General features: G+C 33.3%; 1 protein-coding gene across 1 annotated transcript; it reads right to left on the minus strand.

The window, feature by feature from the left end:
• Nucleotides 1-1,919: 1,919 nt before the first annotated feature.
• Nucleotides 1,920-17,580, minus strand: LOC112033551 (protein STRUBBELIG-RECEPTOR FAMILY 7). Its single transcript, XM_024066330.2, has 16 exons — nt 17,343-17,580; nt 8,795-8,927; nt 8,612-8,683; nt 8,465-8,530; nt 8,261-8,332; nt 8,093-8,170; nt 7,636-7,707; nt 7,481-7,546; nt 7,308-7,370; nt 6,911-7,215; nt 5,006-5,289; nt 4,586-4,857; nt 3,630-3,762; nt 2,872-3,008; nt 2,590-2,746; nt 1,920-2,398 (listed from the first exon to the last, which is right to left on the minus strand). Exons 2-16 carry the CDS (start codon nt 8,908-8,910, stop codon nt 2,255-2,257), a joined length of 2,037 nt encoding a protein of 678 aa, XP_023922098.2. The 5' UTR covers nt 8,911-8,927; nt 17,343-17,580; the 3' UTR covers nt 1,920-2,254.
• Nucleotides 17,581-23,601: the final 6,021 nt, after the last annotated feature.

Consider the following 23,601-nt stretch of genomic DNA (forward strand, 5'->3'; position numbering starts at 1 on the left):
GGTTGTCCAATGGCAAGAGTGGAGGGGAAATTGATGAGATGCCAGAAAAATTTGAAGCGGTGGAGTCGTGTTAATTTTGGCAATGTTACTCGAGCATTGAAAGAAAAGAAGGAACAATTAAGAAGAGCTGAAGATGCTGCCATTCAGGAGGAAGCATGGCTCAAGTTCAGAGATTAAAGAAAGAGATTAGTTGACTTTTGGCCAAGGAAGAAAAAAAGGTGGAAACAACGTTCTCATGCCCTATGGTTACATGAGGGGGATAAAAAAAAAACTCATTATTTTCATAGTCAGGCCACTCATAGGTTTCGAAGAAATAGAATTGACCAATTAGAGGATGAAGGTCATATTTGTTATGACTCATATTTTAAATTAGGGTTTATTTTACATTGTTTTATTTTGATGCTATGAACACACATTCACATGCTTATGCATAATGTCATAGGTGCTGAGTTGTTGCAAGGTAAGTGAGGTAAGTCATGCATTCATAATGTACATACATTTGTGATATGATCTTGCTTAGGTTTGATGTTATGTTTGTGTTCTTAATGCTTTGGGTGATAACATGATTTGTCTTGTTTCGACCTTGATTTCAATGATTCACATGCTGCTGTCTTGAATGATGTAATATGGTGTGATGAGAAGTATGATAGATGAATTATAGGTTGGTTGACATGTATGCTAGATGAATGCTAGGGTGTGCCATGATAGATGTATGGTTAGGGATGTTTAATGCCACGTTAATTGTTAGATATATATTATTGTGTGTATGTGAGTTAGATATAAGTATTGAGTATGTCTTTAATAGGGTTAAGACATAAGACACAATAATGGAAAGCCAACCTTAAGATTGGGTGGTTTTGGATGCCTAACACTTTCCCAAGAACGTATCTTAGCTCCGAATCTATATCTCTGATAGTAAGATCAAAAGGTCTTTCCTTGAGAGGATGTTATATATATGGTTCCTAGGCCATTGCAAAAATTAGGTGCCCCCCACCCCCCTTGCATCCACAAGGTATCGAGGAAACAAAGTTCAGACCCTACCAAAAAAAAATGAGATTGAATGTAAATAATACTGTTTTAAATAATGCATAAATGACGAGTTTATAAATTGAGTTTAAGTAATATCTGAGTGACATAAAAATTAGTATACATGTTAAAAATATATAAAACATGTAATTTAACAGTGTGTTTTTCAAAATATAAATCATATAACAAGTTATTAAGTAGTATAATATTAGTTTGACACCTTAAACCCAACTCTCTCTATATATACATTTTTTTCCACTACATCAAATTCGAGGCATTTGTTCTTTGCACACATATTTAATTGGTTTTATGTTTTTTTTAATATGTTTTAAGTACTTCATAATTAATAATTTTTTGAAAATCATGAAGTTATTGAAATATATAATTTTGCATGATTAAAGAAGCTTGGGCCTAATAAAATGTTGGTAAGTGAGCTAGTGATATATAACTCGGTATGCTTGAATACTCTTGTATTAAAGCAGAAGTCGAGGTCAAATTTTTTTCTCAATATTATGATTTTTCGTTGCCAATAATCTTTTAATTCTTTAAAAAAGAAAAAAGAAAAAAATGGAAGTAATAAGGCTATTAATCTAATATAATTGCATGCTTTGTTCAGTTTGACTACTTTCCAGTGTTGCTGGTCCGCAAAGATAATGTCCTGCACTTAAAAGGAACTGCTAGTTGTAGTTGATACGGAAAAACTACTTTTGCTTAGGTTTTGCTTACATACATGTTTGTAAAGTACATTGGTAATTAATACTTTTGTAGGAAGTTCCATTTCATTTTAGATCTCACTGATGAGATGGGGGGGATCTTTCAACAATATGGAGTACAAGAACCAGAGTCAACAAGATATCTGCATTGTGAAATCATCTTATAAAATACAATCAGTCTAAATAAATAAATAAATAAATATCTTATTTGAGTTAAGCCTCATATTAGTTCAGAACCCATTGCAATGAAAGGTTATACCAGTGCACAGCTCCCAGTTCAATACCATTTTTGGGCAATGATATCATGTAATATCAACAACAGATTGCACCAAGCTTCTACTTATAGTTTCAAATAATACAGGAAAAGCAAAATAACTCAGAAGGATAAGCTATATCTAGGGAGTAAACAGGAAGAAGAAGAAGAAGAAAAAAATAAAGACAAACCACGTGATTTTTTTTTGCTTTTCTGATCTGTTTAATCAAACAAGAATTTTGCAGCCATTTGAAGCATGGATTCACTCATTAGTGTCTGGCTTGTCACCTCTCTGGGATGCTCCTTGATCGTTTCCAATTGTTCTCTTACTCATGTTAGCTCGCTGCACTAACCGAACCAGCGCTTGAACAACTTCTGACATAGGTGGTCGAAACTCAGGCTCCGGCTGCCCCAGACAAAGAAAATGAGGACAAGAAATTTAACATCAGTAGAAAAAAAACTACAATTCATATATTGTTTCCTTATACAGTTATAGTATATAGTAAATCCTAACAACAAATAATGCAGAATATGCGTTGTAATTCTGGCTCTACTAAGCTTTTAACTTTCAGCTCCATATTTTATTTTATGCATTACCTGGACGCAAAGAGCAATGACATCAGCAAACCGGGAGAGTGATTTAACTGGGTAGAGCCCTTGGAGCGCTGGATCAACCATCTTGCCAAGAGCGTCAATATCATGGAGCTGAGGTGTTGCCCATCGAACCAAGGATTGCTCAGATCTTGGCCTTGAACTGTCAAAGAATATTCATATAAAAATAGTAAAGATGGCTAATTATCCCAAATTTTCTATAATCTTAAGAAATATGTACTATTATATTTATCAGATAATGACATTATTGGTATCTCAATGATTTACCTATCAAATGGTTGACGCCCACTAAGAAGCTCCAACATTACCACTCCAAAACTGTATACATCACTCTTTAGAGTATACTGACCAGACATGGCAACCTCAGGTGCACTGTATCCAGATCCTGCATCATGGTTCAATGCCTGCAAACGTAAAAATGAAATACATTTTAGCACTTTTCCCAAAATTGATTATCAACTTAAGTACTCAAACTAAAGTGATCATGCAAAAGGCATGCAAAAATATAGATCAACAAAGACTTTAGTTTTTCTTCCTCCCACCAATTACAATCAATTGTTCTCAATCTACATTAACTGGAATGACCCAGGATTGAATAACATTTAAATACATTCCTGAGAAACAATTAATTAATTATTTATAATTTGTTGCACTTGTATTATGGAGTTTTTGTACAGTAGATATGGTTGGAAAGATCAAGAACTGGAAAGCTCTGAACCATCTCAAAGTCTGCTACAACATCCAGAATTAACTTCTCAGATATAGTAGCATGTCATCAACACCAATAAAAATTTCAATTAGATGGATTATATAAGTGGTGACTTAACAAGAGTAAAGAAATATAGAAGCAAATAGAGCAGACCCCCATCTTGAGAAGTTTTTTTGCTTGGTGGCATAAGTCTCTTTTGCTTGGAAAAGTCCGATCATGAGAAGTTTGACTGGAATTGTCTAATGCTGCCAGGATATCAAATTCTTCACACTGAATGATGTTATCAACTAGTAAACTTAAAAGGCTCAAAATTTACCTGATCTGCATTTGGGACAAGGCTTGCCAGGCCACAGTCTGAAAGGTGAGGATTGAGTTCTGCATCCAGTAATATGTTGGCTGACTTGATATTTTTGTGAACTACTGATGGAGAGCAAACCTCATGCAGATACCTGAACAGTTTCTTTTTGAGAATCAGGCAACCCATTTACAAGGATAATAGAGAGAAGTACTATGTTCCAATAAAAATCTTGGTTGCCCTTTTCTGTATGGCAAAGTTAACAAATTGAACTTCACACGGCGCAGTTTTTAGATTCTGGCCCTACATTTTAACAAAAATGCACATACAATTGGCTATATATATTCTGTTTGTATCTTTAATCCAGTGGAAGCGGGATACCTGACTCCCGCAATATTAAATTAAACTAGTATTTCGAAGGAATATAAATATGACACTCCTAAACATCATACAAATATATGTCACCCAAGAAGTCCCCAAGAATTGTGGGTCATCAACATACTTAGTAATTGTAACAATAAATGATCTGACCTGGTTCATTGGGCAGAAAAATAAGTGATGGTTTTTCAGTTAATGAAACTGTCCCATAAGCAACTTTTGGGGAGAGAAATCTAGGAGTTTCTTGCAACAAAATTTTTATTCCATCATGAGTTATAGCCGCACAAGAAAACTTGATGAAAAGGCAACTTGATGTACTTTTGAAAAATTGTCAAGGTTGGTAGAGGCACTAGTACTCACAACACTGAACTAAACTAAGTTCAATATCAAATATTGTTTCCTTTTTCCATCTATAACTAAAGCAATAAAATCCCAATCCCAGTTGATATTAAAAGAATAGAAGAAAGATAGAAAGGAAGGAAGGGGGGGAGGGGACATATGATAGTAAGACTAAGGAACAAAAGAAATCATGTAAATCTATTTTCTTTTGTTTTAACAGAAATCAGGATAATTTTGCCTATAATCCACTATTAACTTACTCTAGTGCACGTGCAGTTCCCAAAGCAATCTTGACACGGGAGTTCCAAGTCAATGGCTTGCTGTAATCATCAGACAGATGCAAGAATTCATGCAGTGAGCCATTTTTATGGAACTCGTAGACTAGCAGGTGCTGTCCATGCTCCGAACAATAACCAACTAACTCTGTGACATTTGGATGATGCAAATGGGAGATGTTTGAAACCATCTCTGTGAATTCTTCTGACAATTCACTGGGAAGGGCAGATGAATCGATTTTTTTCACAGCAAGAACCTTTAATATTGTGAAAAGTAACAAGCAGAGATCAGTAACATCATAATGACAAACTAGAACTTCTCAGCTTGAAATATAATGTCAATATAAAATGATGTGACACAAAACCATGGACATGGAAAATGAAATTAGTAGGCAGGAAGCATACCTTCCCATCATCAAATTGAGCTCGATAAACTCGTCCAAGAGACCCCCCACCAAGAAGGTTTTCAACACTGAAGCTGCCAGTGGCCATCTGCAGGTCTGCTACCGAGTATGATGTCACATTTATAGGAGCTGGATTAGCTTTCTTGACAACAGTGGGCTTCTTTGAGAAATCATCCTCATCAAATGATTTGTGACGATCGATGGGTGGTGGTCTAAGATTTATTGATGCAGTAGTATCAAAAGCCTTCATGTTAATTGTGGATGAAGTTTGTATAGACTTCATTTCTGCAATACAATGTTAAAGACAATAAATGAGTATTAAAATCAGATGAAGATAAAGACCAAAGCCATTGAAGCAGATTTTCTTGAAGGTTAAAAGCCAGAATAATAGCAATGTTGTTGATAATATAGACCAGATTAGTGAAGTATATTTACCTGATTGGCAAGAGATTTTTTTATTTTAGCCAAGTCTGAATAGGTTTAAGCAAGAAACAAGCTAGCATATACATCTGATATGGTTATTTTTCCCCTTCAATAAGTAAATGATCTTATTATTAAAAGTGCAATAGAGGCACAACGATGTACACAGGAAGTGTACAAAAGATACGCCAAAAATTATGAATACATCTGGTGTGGACACCAAATATGCTCTACTCTAGTAATGATGATTGCTTTTGTTGATTGATCATGATTGATGCTGAAGGATGTCAAGACATTTTAATGATTTTATTCTCTTATTTTTTTTCATTTATTGTAATTGATTAAAAGTTATTTTCTTTCCTTGTTAGATTAGAAATCTATTTCCATTCCTTCTTTGATGTGATTTGAGAGTCGTATTCAAAGGCCCCAAAATGTGGTATTGTAAGCATTTGATTACATGTTTATAAAATCTGGAGTGGAGGTTTTCTTACAGTGCATGGTACTGATTGCAAGCAAACCTAGGTGCTGATTCCTGGGTTCCTATCAAATTTGGTGCTTATTTCAAGCAAATCCGAGGTGCTAATTTCTAGGACTTATCATCTTATCCTTTATTTTCAATTAAATCATATTCTCCAAATTTTCCATTGAATGTAGTCCTGCTCCAACATCAAATAGTTTTTTTCTGGTCTAATTGGTATTGCTGAATTCTATAGGCTAATGTTAGTTCATTTTAATAATATCAGTTCAGCAATACAAGTTAGAGGTTGGATCTTAGTGTGATGGCAAGTGCTCTTCACCCAAGTGATTTGTTGTGAGTTTGAGTATGGGAATCAGCCTCTCCAAAATTGGGAATACAGCTGCCCACCAACCATCTTTTTATCAAACCTTGTAGAAGAGGTAGCCTTGTGCCCTTTTGCACTATGTATCAATTTTTAATGTCTATTTTCTGTCAAATTATTTGCAACAGATAATTAATTCTAAACATGGCAGTAGGCACAAGTAAAACAGTATAAGACTCTGTGTGTGTGTGTGTGTGTGTTTTAAAAAAGAAATCTGATTAAACAGTACAGGAGTTAACCACAAATAACAATACCTATATCCCATTTTGTTTGTCCATCTTAAACTCATATTTTAAGGGGAAACCATTTAATAAATTCATATGAAAACCATTACTGTTAAAAACTTCCCCTCTAATATAGTCCTAGGTCACCTCTTATTCATTTCCACTTCAAACCGAGTGAGGATAATTTAGGAAAGTCATCTTCAAAGTAAACATCTATATGGGAAATACTGAAAAAGAAATAAGAAAAGACAAAATGGGATGGTGGGGAGTAACAGAAACATCTCTCCATTTCCAATTAGGAAAGACACAAAATTGTATACACCATCAATCAACCTATCACGACAGCATAAAGGGAAAACTGAAGCAAATGACTGGAGTGAATTCCTAATGATGCTTAACTACAATGTATGATGCAGATCTAACCTTGCACTTCATTTGAGGCAAGAACAGTGAAGGGCTGATTATCAAGCTTTTCAATATCTGACAACGACCTCCTGGATTTTCTCTTCTTCATTAAAAAAAATGCAACTATTCCCCCAACAACAAAGATGGATATCACTATTCCTGCTATGCCACCACCCCCTATTCCTGAGTTGTTGCCACCTCCACCTGCATCTGATGGGCTGTTTTTGCCACTGGATTTGTGATTTGGATTAGTTCTGCTTGCTGGAGGTGTACCAGGTGGAGGTGGGGGTGCAGGACCTGAGCTCCATGAGTTGCCATCCTTCCTGTTGTAAGGATTGTTCCAATTGAAAATCTAAGAACTTATTTTTCAAATGAAGAATTGTTATGATAATTGATAATACTATCAGATGCTTACTGCAGATTAATGCCTGTCAACTGTTGAGGAATCCAGCCAGTGAAATGATTATTTTGAACATTCCTACGAAGCACAAAAATACATACTTTATAAGGATGAAATACCAGATTCTCAAAGGAAAGAGAATTATATTAGTTTCCTAACTAAGCTGAACTTATATTTTAATTACTCACAGATTTTCCAGGGGAAGATTAGCAAGGACATTAATGGTGCCTGTGAACTGGTTGTTTTGCAAATACCTGTTTAAAGATAGATAAGATGACAGTGGAAGGGTCAACACAATTTACCAAGCACTTGTAAAAGGGTAGATAAATGTTTCAACACTTACATTGAAGTCATACTTGATAGGGAGCTAAGACCCTCTGGGAGGTCACCTGACAAAGAATTGAAAGAGAGATCCCTGCAGAAAGCAATAGAGATTGTCACTTGCTCCTTCAGGAAAAATCAATCTGAAATATTTTTTTACAATATCCCATCATGATAACTGAGGAGGTGAGTGGAGTTCATAAAGAAAAATATAAAAATTAAAAGATTCAATGAAGAAATGATAGATAGCCCCAAGAATTTGATCAAAATTATAATATTAAAATTTTTTAGCAAAAAATAAAGTCTTCTAAAAACTATTTTACTGAATGCATGTACATTTTTTTCTTTAAAAAAAATGCTGCCACTTGCAATTTGAAGTTGAGAGAGAGAGGGAATTTGCTTTGAAATCTTCAGTTAAGCCAAAGTGGAAAGACATCAAGACTAGTTTTTGATTTCATTCAAGAGAGGGGAGATCTCACATTGTGGTGAGAGAAGTAAGTTTTCCATTTCCAAACATATCAGGCAGTTGGTTCTGAAGTTGGTTGTGAGCGACGTTTCTGTGCTCCCAAAAAGAAAGTAAAAAAAAAATGTTAGTTTGAATGTTTGGAAAAGTAGCAATAGGCAATGAATAAGATGAAATCACCCACAGGTAATTAAGAGAAGTCATCAGGGATATAGAATAGGGGAGTTGTCCATTAAAGTTATTATAAGCAAGATTCCTGCATACAAAACAATAGAGATATAAGTCACCAAAAAACTTATGGGAAAAAGTAAATAAAAGTAGAAGTCACCAAAAATTTAATGGGAAAAAGAACACAAAATAATAGGAAACAAGTAAACATGAAGCATACAGTTGCTGCAGATTTGGAGGAAGTTGGTAAGGTATCCCGCCTCCAAGATTATTATTGCTCATGTCTCTGCCAAATTTTTTAAATCACCAAATCAATAAAGTAAAGAAAAGAATGGATCATTATGACATATAGGACCTCTCATCTTACAGGTTCGTTAATGATTTCAAACTGTCGAGACTGTACCCCATTGATCCAGAAAGTCCAAGCCCAGATAATTTACTGAAACAAAAAATAATAAATTATAACAGAGTATGAATAAAAGGATTAATGCTCATATTGATGCCCGTGGACAAAATATATCAAGGTATGTAATGGGAAATAAAGAATCACATTGCTGTGACTTGTGTGCCTGAGCAAGTAACGCCTTTCCAAGACTGCCCACATGGATCGCCACCAGATGAACTCCACTGGGTTAGCTGATTAGGAGAATTTAAACTGCTATACATAACCCTTAGAACAGCAGCTGTACATCAAACATGCCACTAGTTTAATAAAATTATCATATAAAATCAAGAAGTTTGAATCAAATTTGCAGAACAGTCATACATTGCCTCCCTGGCTGTTTTTTAAATTACAAAACAGCTTGTTATCAAGTAGACAATGCAGGATCGACCTATTATATCAGTAGAATAGGAATTCATTTCTGGAGATCAATGTTGAGATGTACAATGAGCTTGCTAGGTTATGGGTGTAATATAATATTGATTATTACAATATTAACAGACAAAAAGAAACTACAACAACTAACCACATCATGTTGCTATGGGCAATAGAGGTGGCACAAATCTAAGAAAATGATCCATTACTCCACACCTAAACTCCAGTGAAACTATGCTACAATATCTACAAGAATAATGCTAGAAATGTACCACGCTTTGCAGAATAAGAAATTCAGTAGAAGGAAAAGAGAACATATATTCATAGCATTCACAGTATTTGAGACAAATGTCAGAAGTTGAGTTTTAAATAACTAATTAAGCATCTTTGAATCTAATTAAGCATCTTTGAATCAACAAGAACTTAAGCTGCCACAAATTTCATTGAAAAGCATGTGGTTAGGAGCATGAACTGGTTTTTTGGAATAATCCCAAAAACTAAAATCTTCACATTTCCTTGGGTCAATATTCTTGTATAAGGCATAACTTTGAGTGACAAATAATAGCTCATCAGTTGTTCCCCTTGCCTAGAATCTATACTTACCTAAAAACAATGTCCAAGCATTGATGGAGCTTTCCTCCTCTTGTGTCACATTGGACTTATTTTTTTTTCATCTTCACCTTCTTGGCTACCATTTGAGGACTGCCTAACATATGCTACACCCACAATTGCGCCTTACTCCCACAAAGCTACAACCATGCTTTACTATGCTTTTGATTCTCTTTCTCTCCACCAAAAACCAATTGTTATGCCTCTATACTGCACTAAGTTAAGAATATTGATGCAAGACAACCTAGGCTTCCCACCTAGATTAATCCCACAATAAACCTTAGGCTTCACCACCTAAGATTGTTTGGATTCACTACCAAATGCAATGTAAACTTTTCATGAGTAATCACTGAATAATATTAATAATTGTCGGATAGTCTCACTACAAAATAAATCATTTAGAGCTTTATATAGAGCTTCCAAGAATCTCAAGAGATAAAGATAAACATTCTAAAACAAATCCTAATCGAACTCAAATACTAATCCAACCTAATCCTTATCTAAGGATATGAAATTCCATCCCTATCACAACTCAAACTAAATAAATAAAAACATTAAAATCTAAAATTATCCAATGAAAATCCAAAATAAAATATTGAGATAGTTTCTGGTTATGCTCTTGCATCATACTCCCCTGGTTTGAGAAAACTCAACCTAGTTTTGTAGTGTTGAAGAATTAGGACTCTAGCGCTTAATACTTCCTTTAGAATCACCCTAGGAAGCACTGAGAGTCAAATAACCTTCAATTCCACAACACCATGAAACTCCTCTAGAAACACAAAATCAATGCGTGGAACTGGCACAATCTTATCTTGTACCATAATATCAACGTTTTGGACTTCATCAACCTGTAGATCGTCATGGATCATGAAGGACTGAATAGTAGCACTTTCATCAAAATCAACTTTCAAATCAAGTGCACCCTCTAAATCTTCACTCACTTGTTGAAATTTCTCTTCTTGTGTAGACTCTACAATAGGTTCTTGCTGCACGAATGTTGAAACATCATCTATTAGCACTTGTACCTCTATTTCAACATTAGTCTTTGGTGGAACCTGAGCATCCTTTTTTAAAGTAGAAGAGTCTAGCAAAACCTTTATTATATTTCTTAAGTCTTTAGTGAAGTCTTGACGGATGGATGAGGTGTTTTCTTGCAAAATATTGTCTATGTGATGTAGAAAATTTCCATGAGAGGATTAAGGTTGATAATTCTCTTGATAGGATTGGGGAACATATTTCTTTATAAGTATTTGTTTCATTTCATTCCAATAAATTATGGCAGGCTTGCTTCTTCCTTTACGATGATTCTCAATACTACACCAAAAGTCTCTAACTCTACTTATCAATTTCATCCTAGCAAACCTAACCTTATTAGCATCTGGCAAACATATTTGATCAAAGAATTGATCCATCTCATCTAGCTAATTGATGAGGGTCCATGGATTTGGACGTCCATCAAATATTGGTGCTTCTAAGACTACCATGATTCATTGGAATAGATTCTCAACAATTTGAAATGAACATTGGCTTGCTAACTTGGGCTTTGGCTGGTGCTCCATACTAATCTTTAAGTGGGGCACGATTCGCACGGCTGGAACAAGTGTTTGACCTGGGCTGTTACTGGACTTGATAAGCATGGGCTGGCACTGCTGAAAATTCAAGAATACTTGATGGGCTGATCGGGCTGTGCAAAATGCTTGTCTGTTGGAACTTTTCTAGTCTGATGGTGTGCGTTTCAGGTTTTCTGGATCTGGTTTGTACTGTTGGATTGAAAATGAATTTGGGATGTAGGAGTTGCTGGATGTATGGGTTTAGAAGCAGTGGTTGAAAGAACGACATATTTTTTGTGGTTGCTAAAAAATTGATAGATCAAATTGAGCTTTGATACCAAAGTTGATGCAGGACAACCTAGGCTTCCCACCTAGATTAATCCCACCGTAAACCTTAGGCTTCACCACCTAAGGTTGTTCGGATTCACCACCAAACGCAATGCAAACTTTGCATGAATAATCACTGAATTATTATTCAATAATCGTCTGATAGTCTCATTGCAAAATAAATCATCTGGAGCTTTATATAGAGCTTCTAGGAATCTAAAGAGATAAAGATAAACATCCTAAAACAAATCCTAATTGAACTCAAATACTAATCCAAATACTAAACTAATTCTTATCTAAGGATATAAAATTCAATCACTATCACAACTCAAACTAAAAAAATAAAAACATTAAAATCTAAAATTATCCAATGAAAATCCAAAATAAAATATTGAGATAGTTTCTAGTTATGCTCTTGAATCAAAAATGGTCTCAAAAAGAAGAGTCAGATCGCCTGCTTCAACGAATTGGTTTCTCTCTTTGTTTAGTGTTTGCCCACCATGGCTTTGTATGTTGTTAGGCAGTATGTTCCGTGATTTGTGCTCCAACTGTATAAGAAATTTACAATTAAAAACTTAAAACAAAAGTCATTATGAAATATATTTACCATTGCGCTTTGATTTAAATGGATACAAACTAGAAGTGTCCCCCCAAAAATTTTTGCATATAAGCCAGGATGACCTACACATTCCTGAGATAACTAGAGGGAAATGCTTAATTTTTCAGCTACAGATTGTTGGAAGCTGAGCAGGTAGGTTTTTATGTGATGATGGTTTTGTAAAGATGACCCATCAAAGCACAACAATGATGAAAATAGTAATGCTCAATTTGTTGCCTATGAAAAGACTATAATGGAGGCCTGCTGAAAGGAAGGGACAGGAATTATCCTAGATCCAGACATAGACGCTTACATGAAGGTACATCGAGCATCTCATCCTTCATGTCTCTCACCTTCATTATGTACTAAAATGTTTTATGATTGATAGAGAAATCATGGCCCAAGAGGCCCAAACCTTTTGTAGGCCTATGTACTTGTAGAACAAGAATACTTTAGTCTAGGATTAGCCTAGAGTTCTCTAGTAAATAAGCCGTACATTGGGTTCATTGTAATATAACAAGCTCAATAGTCAAGATGTAGCTGTCAAGGGCTCCCCACTCGGATGTAGGCCATCACGCCAAACCACATTAAATCCTTGTTTTGCTTCCACTCTTTACTTTACTTTTCTCTTCTCTCTCAATTACTCAATCACCCAACCCTTTAACATCGTATTTGAGCCAAATTTGTTCTTGTCTTCATTTAATAACCATAGCCACTAAATTCTTGCATCTTCTTACACAACCAAAAATGAAAAAAGTTATCACAATTACTTTGATGCGTTCTTACACAACCTAAAATGGAAAAAGTTATCACAAATACTTTGATGCGTGAGGTGCTGCTGCTATAGTCACCACTCCAAACACATGGTCTCTTTTCTCAAGATGCCTCTGAAAGATACTCATCAAGTCACTTTTTGTAAGATTGTAAGTTTTAAGTGGAGATGGTTCCATCCGCTTCTGCAATGCTTCAAGTACAGAAATGTGAACGCTGATACTATACATAATGAAAGCCACTTTTTCAAAGCTACATATTTGAATTTAGCAATATTAATTGGTCCTACCAGTTCACAAAATCGTTTTAAGCTTCTAGGCTCCTCTAGCATAACAATTGCAAGTACAGCCTCTAGTTGCAACACAGTCACCTACACTAAGGACACACATATTCAATCCCAAGACTTCAACGATAGCACAACCTAGACCATGATGGACCCAAGCTACTTAACACAACAACTCAGGTGCTTTAACATCAGCAAGCAAACCAGCCCCCATCAAGATCAGCAGCCCACAACGTGAAGCTCATGACCTTCTCTTGGACAAGGTTGGCAATCTCAAAGTCTTGGAGTTGCATAATAGTTGGTCTCAGCCTCCCCGGTTGGGTAAAGCGTCTTTGGATGGTGCACAATTAGAAGGAAAAGTGCTGCCAATGGGGCCCCACATGGCCAGCTTTCTAAACAATACAAAACAAAAAAAGGCTTCCATATCAGCCCTAGCAACATAGCTAGCCATGTTGGTGCTCCATGTGGCATCAACGCATGTCACTCTAAGACATGAGTCAACATAGGATCCTATCTGCCATAGCAGCTGTCATTCCAGCCTGATGTCAGCCTGTCATCAGTGCCATGTCAGCGACACACAATCCTACCATTTTAGCCAGATAATATAGGTACCGTATCAGCTGCCTCACTAGCCTCATGCACCCACATGCAGGCCCATTGCACAAGCATCCCGCTTCACCCCATGACCTGATCACTCTTGAGCTTCTGCGAACCACATGTTACATGCGTTTCCAGACTAGAGAAGTTATAAATTCTAGACCTCACAAACTCAAGGTTCCACCTTAAGTTTGAGGGGGTGTTAGAGATATTATGACTCAAGAGGCCCAAATGTACTTATAGCACAAGCAACTAGGGTTCTCTAGTATATAAACCCTACATTGGAAGTTCAATAGTTAGTATACAAACCACGTTAAATCCTTGTTTTGCTTCCGCACTTTACTTTTCTCTTTTTAAGTCACTCAACAACTTTAACAATAATTACAATTTGTTTAACAAGCAGTTTATGCTAAAGAACTGGAAAGAGCTCTTCAAACATACTACATATTAAAGTTCCTTCTCTTTAACATAAAAGTAACGGAATTTGTCCCCATGTAATTAATATTTTTAAGTCTATTGTGGCCATGGCTTATCAGATTTTGATGTCTTTGCTGACACACAAGTTGGAGATGCTATGACAAGTGGTATCTCTGATGGTCAAAAAAGGAGACTGAAAATAGAAAACTTGTGAATATTGTTAAATTACCAATTGTCCCAAAAGCTTAAGTTGTTAGGAAATGGTGAATTTAATCACTTAACCATAAGTCTAACACTCCCCCTCACTTATGGACTTAAACTTCCCCTTAATAAGTGGGGGCCCAACAAGTGGGAATTTAACATTTTAAATGGGAGGTATAGTAAAACCAGGGATCGAACTCAGGATCTCCTGCTCTGATACCATGTTAAATTACCGATTGTCCTAAAAGTTTAAGCTGTTAGGAAATGGAGAATTTAATCACTTAATCATAAGTCTAACAAATATAATATTTGAGTTGTTATTAATTCTTTGGTAAGTAAATTATTTATTTTCTAATCCAATTCACTCTAGCATCTCTTTTTTTTTTGATAAGTAATAAGATATATTGATATCAAAAGGGAAAGACCCTAGTACACAAGGAGTGAACAGGGAGCCAAACAGATCAAACACAAAAATTGCAAGAATCTAGGAAAACAAATTCACTCTAGCATCTCCTTTCTCCTATAGGTCATTGGGGAAGCTTCTTACAATGGATACAAACTTCTCAATCAACATCACTATCACTTCATTTTTCTTCTCATCACAAAAGAATTAAGTCATATGCGGTCTCCAACCTGTAGCTGAGTACTTTTTGGTCTCAATGTGGAGCATTCCTAGGTCAATTCTTATTTCAAGTACTTCTTAGATATGTGAGATTTGGTACTCCTCAAAAGAATTCAAAGAGGCTAATTTGTTCATAGCATATTACAGACTTAAGTTATGAGGATATATCCATCATCGCTAATTTGTTCATAGCATTTTACAAACTCAAGTATAGTTTCATGCCTATTTTTAGTGGTTGTTTGAATGGTTGCTTTGATATATTTGTGTTAATTTTTCTGTGCATTGCATTGGTTAGCAACTAGGTTTTTTCTTTTTTTATAAGTTGGTTAGCAACTATTCCATATCTATACATATCTAAAAGCTGAAGTGTAACGCCTATTGTTGCTACACTTCTGTTGGGTCACATTAGCAACCACATCATCCACCTACCTCCAACACTTTCTCTCTCATTTTTAATTATTTTTCTCTTTATTAATTTCTCACCTTACAATTACACTTCTTCCAACATTTCCTCCTCACTTTTACCTTTTTATCTCCCCACTACTCTACCTTAACATTATAATTCCTCCATCCCTTCATCTTCCTTTTATTTTGAATCTTCCCCTCTTCATATTTTGTCTACACAAAAAGGTGAGCACTCTCTCACTCTCTATTTTTTTTTTCTTTCTTTTGGCAGATTTTTATTCTTTATTACATCTCTACTTTAAGTTGATGAATATTTGTGTTGAACTCTATTTTGGGTTGATGCGATTTGGTTGTGTTTTAATTTTTTTTCTTTGATTGATAGATGTTATCCTATGACATTATATAGTATATAATGATATAATGTTATTTTATTACGTAGCATAGCTTGAATAATTTGGCATTTACAATCATACCTTTTGTTTTGAGTATTCTTCTACTCTTCTTTTATATAAACTTGCTATATCTCTTGCATTGTCTTCCAAAAAAGGTGATTACTCTCTTTCTCTCTATTATTTACTCTTTATTGCTTTAGATTGATGAATTTTTGTGTTTTTTTTTGTATCTCTATTTTGGGTTGATACATTTTGGTGGTGTGTCTTTTGAGTTCACCGTCACATGTACTCTCTCCCCCTCTTGTAGTTTTGGATTGAGTTAATTCTTAGATATTTTGGATGTGAGAATTTGAATTTATATGAAAATAAAATTTACATGGCTATGTATTTGAATGTGTCTATCAATTATTTGAGTAATATGAATTGTAAATTTGTGGTAAAGTTTGATTATCATGATAATCTCCTTAAGAGAATGAGAAATTTGAATCATTAATTTGAAACATAAAAAAGTTTAGCTGAACACAGAAAAAGGAAAACATAACCCACTATAACAAAAGTTTGAAGAATCTAGACTATTTCAAAAAAGAATATATCAATCAAACACACCCAAAGTTTCTCCAAATAAAAAAAAAAACACCCAAAATATATTTGTAGAGATAGAGAGATAGAAAGCACTAGTCGAATGCACCCATAAGGCTAAGGGAGAACATCTAGATCCAGTCCCTTCAGGAGGATCAGTCAACAAATTAAGTATTGGTTAATGTTTAGATTCTTAGAAGGATCAATCAACATTCAATAATTGTTTAATATATATTATATACAGCTTGTTCCAAATCTGCAAATCTCTCTCTCTCTCTCTCTCTCTCAAAGACCCCCAAATGGCCCCCAGATGAAGAAAAAGTCAATCTTAAGATCTTTCAATCTCGTTAAACCCATCATGAAGAGCATCAAGAAACTTAATTTATTAACAATATCAAGATACAGATTGCAAGCACTAGAAAATTACATCAAACAAACCTTTGTGAACATTACAAACAGTATTATTTGGCAAAAGAACTCCTCCCCACGTACTATGGCTAACAATGTAAGAGTTATACCACCACATCCACAAGCATACCAATCGATCATATCAACAAAAAAAAAAAAAAAAAAAAAAAGCTTATAGCAAATGAATCACTGGCAAATAAAAAGAGAATAATGCAAGCAACAGCTCACACCCCAAAGGCAATAATTGCACACACTTTTCCCAGCACTCTAACAGGGTCAGTGTAATTAAAGGCAGCAACTTTCATTATCAGAACTCATCCTCCCCAGTTTCTTTAACAAACACTTATGCAAATATGGCAAGCAAAGAGCTCAATACACAATAAATCGTTAATTTAAGCCATAACTAGCAGGCAAGTGATGGAACTCAGAAGAAGCAAGAATGGAAGTATAGTAAAAGAATGCAGATTTGAGCTAAAGGTAAAGGTTAGCCGAATGGAAATGGATAAGGAGCTATGTACTGACCATCATTTGGATCTGTGTCGCCATTAATGGAACTGGGTCTCCACCCCAAAATGCAGAAGCTGAAGACCACCAACACCACCTTCCAATCCTCCACATCTCTCTCTATCTCGGAGACCAAATCTCTCACACCCAGATGTTATTTTTACTCTCTCTTCGTTTTGAGAGATTGTATTTTATACATTGGTAGACAATGCCCCCAGTAAAGGCTAAAGCTGGCAGGCACGAAATGCCAGAAGAATCCAAAGCCACAGAAAGCTTTTCTTTCTTTTTATATTATTTCTTATCACTGTTTTCTTTTTCTTTTTTTATATTTAAATTTTTAAATTTATACTAAATACTAGGAGTAGTAGTTGTTGCTTGGTTTTTCTTTTTTTTTCTTTTCTACTAAAAAAATATAACATGTTTGTTGGTGTATTTTTTTTTTTACTGGCAAAGTAGTGATATAATATATATATATATATATTTTTTTTTTTTGATGAACATACTAATATATATATATATTTTGTCATAACTTCGTATTAAAAAAAAAGAAATCAAAGTAAAATATAGGATTAGTAGCTTTCAAAAGGATCATCCGCTTTTTAAGTTTATTTATTTAATGGGTATGGATGGTAAGCTATCAGTAGCTCTCATTATTTCAAAAAAAGTAGCTCTCATGACACAGTCAGAGATTACTTTGAAGCTATAACCAAGATTTTTTTTTGGTAAGATGGGGTCGTTGAATAAGAAATAAGAATTAGTCTTAAAATAACCAAACTTTTGTTATTTATTTTTTTTGTTTCCTGAATAAACCAATTTAGCAGTGAATGGGGAGCGAACGTGAAAAAATAATTTTAACTACCGTGACTCTGATCACGAGACAATCTCGCTTGTTTACTTTTTTGACTTTGTGATGATCACACACCCGTATATATATTATTATATTTTCTTAATAAAGTAATTATTATTAGTATTATGTAGATAATAAACCCAATGAAAGGCAACTATTAGAATTTACTATTATTATTTATCAAACAAAATTAAAAAAAAAAAAAAAAAAAAGGCAGCGAAAACTTTGAAGAGCCCTATTACAGGAATGTCAAATGTGGCATGTGGGACGGAGCATGCTGATAGCTGGCAACGATGCCAGGACTCAAGAGCCTCAACCCTCTGCACTCTGCATTTCGCTGACTTTCACTTCACTTTTATTCTTCGTTAGTCCTTCAATTGATTTTCCTTTCCCATCCAAAAACATAATTAAAAAAACAATGATTTCATTTCATTTCAACTCCCTGTATGTTGTGGGTAGCTAATTGGAAATGACAAAATCAATTTAACAGAGTTTTGTTATCAGCTAATACAAGTTTAAGTCTTCGATTGGCATAATTAATTTTGTCAAAGGTCTTGTAACTAAATTGACACATTCCCATATATAAAGTGTTTGGGGGTGTAGGGAGGAAAGGGATTCAAACTGCAAGGTAATCAGCATATTGTAATTATTTCTCAAAAAAAAAAATTTATTGTACTATTCAACTTATTTTTGCTACTATTTATGAGTCTCATTATACTATTTCAGTTAACTTTTACCTTTATTTACAAACTTTCAGCAAAAAGTTTTCAATTTCAGCAAGATAAGCGGATCCCAAAAAAACCCTAAGTGGTAAAAAATTTTGTGACTTAATTCAATCTCCATGGAAAGAACTTGAATTTAAATTTTATTCACTAGTGTAAAAAAAAAAAATCATCTAATTTTTTTGTTTAAAAAAAAAAAAAGAGAGAGAATAAGAATTTCCATACATATTAAGGTTTCAAATTTTTGGACTAAAATTATTATAGCATCTTACTTCATGAAATGGTTATTTCCTATTAAATGACATTATTATTTGTAGAATAGAATAGATGACTTTTTTTTTTTTTAGAAAAAAATAAATAAATGACTTTAAAGAAGTAGATTACAAAATTGAGCACTTATAAAAGTGAATTTTATATAGTATGAGGGTCATTTTATTATTATTATTATTGTTAGTTACAATAACAAGAGATTCGAATCTTAATTCTCTTATGTAGTACGCTTTATCGTTTAGCTATAAGATGCTTAACAATAGTATTAAGTTTCTAATGCTTCTACTTAAGGAGAACTTATTTTATACATATAATATATTAGGTCTCTGTCTTGTAACTCAATTTATTGGTATCTCCTAATGTTTACAAGGGAGATATTTAAAATTCAAATCTATACTCTTCTTTGTAAATCTCTCCCTTACATAAAAGCGAGACCCATAAATGAGACTCGCCTTAATGTGAGTGGGGATATGATTGAGTGCTGTGAATAATTTCACTTATTGAAAGGTAGTGGCAAGTAACATAAATTGAAGTGGGAGGTTTGAGCAATGACAATCTTATATAGTTCCAAATCAGTGGTTTTAAGTTTTTAGTGATATGAATATAACTTTTGCATTAAAACCTTTTTTTAGTAAATACTAAAACCCTTTTGTATTAAAATATTTTATAAAGACACGTTTCATTTTTATTGTCCCAATGATAATAATAATAATAGCATAAAGAATTTTTTTTTTTAATAGATATGATATTGTTTCAAAACTATGACATATGTTTCATGATAAGGAGTGAAACTAGATCTCTTATTCAACAATGAAATAGTTTACTATTTAAGCTAACTAGTAAGTTTCTCATGCGATGCACGGATACTATTGTAATGTTTTATGTAAATTTGTTTTTGGAAAATATTATACATATATTATAGCATATTGATTATAAAACTTTGTTAGTAATGAGTTCATCATAAAAAGTAACAATTATAAATTACACACATATAACTATTATAATTATTTTGTTCAAATAATGAGCAATAATTAAAACAACTTGGAGTAATATTGTATAATAAAAGTTGATAAAAGCATATTAATTCATTCTATATTATTGATTTTTATTATATGATGAAATAAAAAGCTTCATTACGATTTTTTGTTTGTTTCTTCAATCTTTGTTATTGCGATATGGTGACACTTACTATCATCATTAGTTTCTCCATCTTCAACGTTTGAGTTTAGTCCGTCCATATTTGTTCAATTTTTGAGCTTTCCTCATTTTTTTCCTTTTGTTGCATTATTTGTGTTAATCACTAATGAATTGGCATCGAGAGATTCTTGATCGGATTTTACAAAGTTTGGACTTTGTTGCTGAGATTTTTTTATAGGTATTTGCTTTATCTTAAATTTCAATGATGTGACATTTTTTTGTAAATATTTTTATTTTTTATTTTTGTTAATTTTGGAATAGTGCAGCAAAAAGAATAAATATAGCATATTGAATTGTGTATTTTTTTTTCCATACCTTTTTATTATTTGAAGGTGCGTAAAAAATCTTGGCAACCATGTAATTTTCAAAACCATTATTTAGATTGAATTCATTCAAATAAAGTAGAGAAATCCATTTTTTTTCCTATTTTTTTTTCAAATCACGTTATCAATATTTTTACAATAATTTAAATAAGTTGTACCTCAATTTATTTTTCAACAAGATCTCTTGTAGATTTATTTTGGATTTTCTCGGCATCTCGATCAAATATCACAAAATTTGTTTTAATTTGTTAGTTGCATCAAAAACTTCAATTTGAATCATGTATCTGAAGTAGTTTGCAATTGTATATATATAGTAATTATAGTGAGATAAATATATTATAAATATTTGAAGAGTATGTAGTTAATGTGAGTGTCTTTAACTTTGGAATAGAAAGATTTATTTTTGTCTCACATTTTGCACACCAAAATGATTTTGCTTGTGGTTTGACATTCATTTCACAAAGTATACACAAAATGTAATACCAACCTATTGTTGTATCAATGTTACTTATTATTGCAATACCCTAGCAGTTCACATCTTGCAATGAACTTTGAAATTAATATGTATTATTTTTTTAATGTAAATAATATGATGTATTATTATTTTTTTACGTAAATGATGAGTATAATTTGAAATAATTAACAAACTTGTTTTGTAGGATCTCATTCAATGCATTTTATCTTTACTATTGTTTTCATATTATTTAAAAATAAATTTTCCTATGAAAATTGTTTTCCATGTATTTTTGGTATTTCTTGTATAGGATCATGTTTTTTACCATTCCTATCATTAAATTTTTTTAAAGAAAATATTTAGTTAAAGGCATTTTGTGAGATAGTATATGATATTTATTAGAATTTTTTGTTATTATAAATTTTAGAAATATGCACTTGTCAATTGTGGGGTCTGTAGGCCTGATAGCCTCGGCCCATCATATAGCGGGCCCAAGGCCCATGCCGAGGAGATCAAGCTATTTCTGAGGAGAAGGGGGGGAGGCCTATTCTCCTGGATCCACGCCGAGGATACCTTGTCCTCGGCCTGACAAAGGTGATTTTGGGGAAAGGTTAACCCCAAAATAAGCTGTCACTATCGCATTGAATGCACTCAACCAACCCCCCTGACCGCATTAATGGGAAGGTAACCCCTTGGCAGGATAACGTTGGTTAGAGTGAGCCACTTGAGTGCCGATAAGGCCTCCGATGGGACGGACAACCAGAAGAAAAGCGAATAGACAATCAACAGATGGAAGCAGGAGATGGGATAGATGGAAACTATAAAAGAAGAGCCAAAAAAACTATCAACCCATCATTATTTGTCATATTGAAAATTTTTTATATTTTAAATTTTTTTAATGAATTATTTAGCACCTAATTTCAAACCAAAAAAAATCAACTTAAACAAATGATGACAGAGAGATAAAATATATTATAATATAGCAATACAAAAATTGAAGAACAAAATCTTGATAAACAAAACATATTCATTAAACTAATTAGAAAGGCGAAAACTCATATGGTCAGATTCATATCATAATAAAACAAAAAAACAAAACCATATGACCATTATCATATGTATAACAAAACTTAAATCTAAATGCCCATATGCTTGAGTTTATTTGGTTGTGTTGAGAAGTGAGTTAACTTCTTGACTTGAGAGAGAACAGTGTAGGCTGGCAGCAATAGGGAGAAGTACTAAAGGTAGCTTATTAAGATTGAGAAAAATGGAAAAAAAAAGGTAAGTTTTTGTTTGAAGAAGTGACTAAATGATGCTCCTTTGAAATAGTTGTTATTATCCATTAGGTACGCAACGAATCATTTGGACAATTGGGGGGCTAGCTAGTATATTATTTGAGGATTTGTGAACTTTGAGTCATATATTTATTGGACTATGTTGAGATCTTAAGAATAATTGGGGGGACCTGTCATATTTTTTGAGGGGGCCATTGCCTATTACTTCCTTATTGGACCAGACCTATAGCCTAAAATTACCATAACAATAGAAGAAAACTAAAATTTTGGGGGGGCCATGGCCCCTCCAAGCAATAAGATAGCTCTGCCCCTGGTTGAGATCTTAAGAATAACTAGTAAGTTTCCCGTGCGATTCACGGATAATGTTATAATATTTTATGTAAATTTGTTTTTTTGAAAATATTATACATATATTATAGCATATTTATTATAAAACTTTGTTAGTAATGAGTTCATCATAAAAAGTAACAATTATAAATTACACACATATATCTATTATAATTATTTTGTTCAAGTAATGACCAATAATGAAAACAACTTGGAGTAATATTGTATAATAAAAGTTGATAAAAGCATATTAATTCATTCTATATTATTGATTTTTATTATGTGATGTAATAAAAAGTTTCATTACGATTTTTTTTTTTCCTTCAATGCTTTGTTATTGCGGTATGGTGACACTTATTGTCATCATCAGTTTCTCCATCTTGATCATTTGAAATTTAGTCCGTCCATTATTTGTGTTAATTACTAATGAATTGGCTCTGAGAGATTCTTAATTAGATCTTACAAAGTTTGGACTTTGTCGCTAAGATTTTCATAGGTATTTGCATTTATATTAAATTTCAATGATGTAACAGTTTTTTATAAATTTTTTATTTTTGTTAATTTTAGAAGAGTGTAGCAAAAAGAATTAATATAGTATGTTGAATTGTGTTTTTTTTTTTTTTTTTTCCATACATTTTTATCATTTGAAGGTGCATCAAAAATCTTAGCAACTATGTAATTTTCAAAACCATCTTTTAGATTGAATTCATTCAAATGAAGTAGAGAAATCCATTTTTTTACTAATTTTTTTTTTTTCAAATCACAAAGGATTCCTTCTCCAATATCAATATTTTTAAAATAATTTAAATAAGTTGTACCATAGTTTATTTTTCAGCAAGATC

This window comes from Quercus suber, unplaced genomic scaffold (assembly GCF_002906115.3).
Source record: "Quercus suber isolate HL8 unplaced genomic scaffold, Cork oak 2.0 scaffold_408, whole genome shotgun sequence".
NCBI classification, from domain to species: domain Eukaryota; kingdom Viridiplantae; phylum Streptophyta; class Magnoliopsida; order Fagales; family Fagaceae; genus Quercus; species Quercus suber.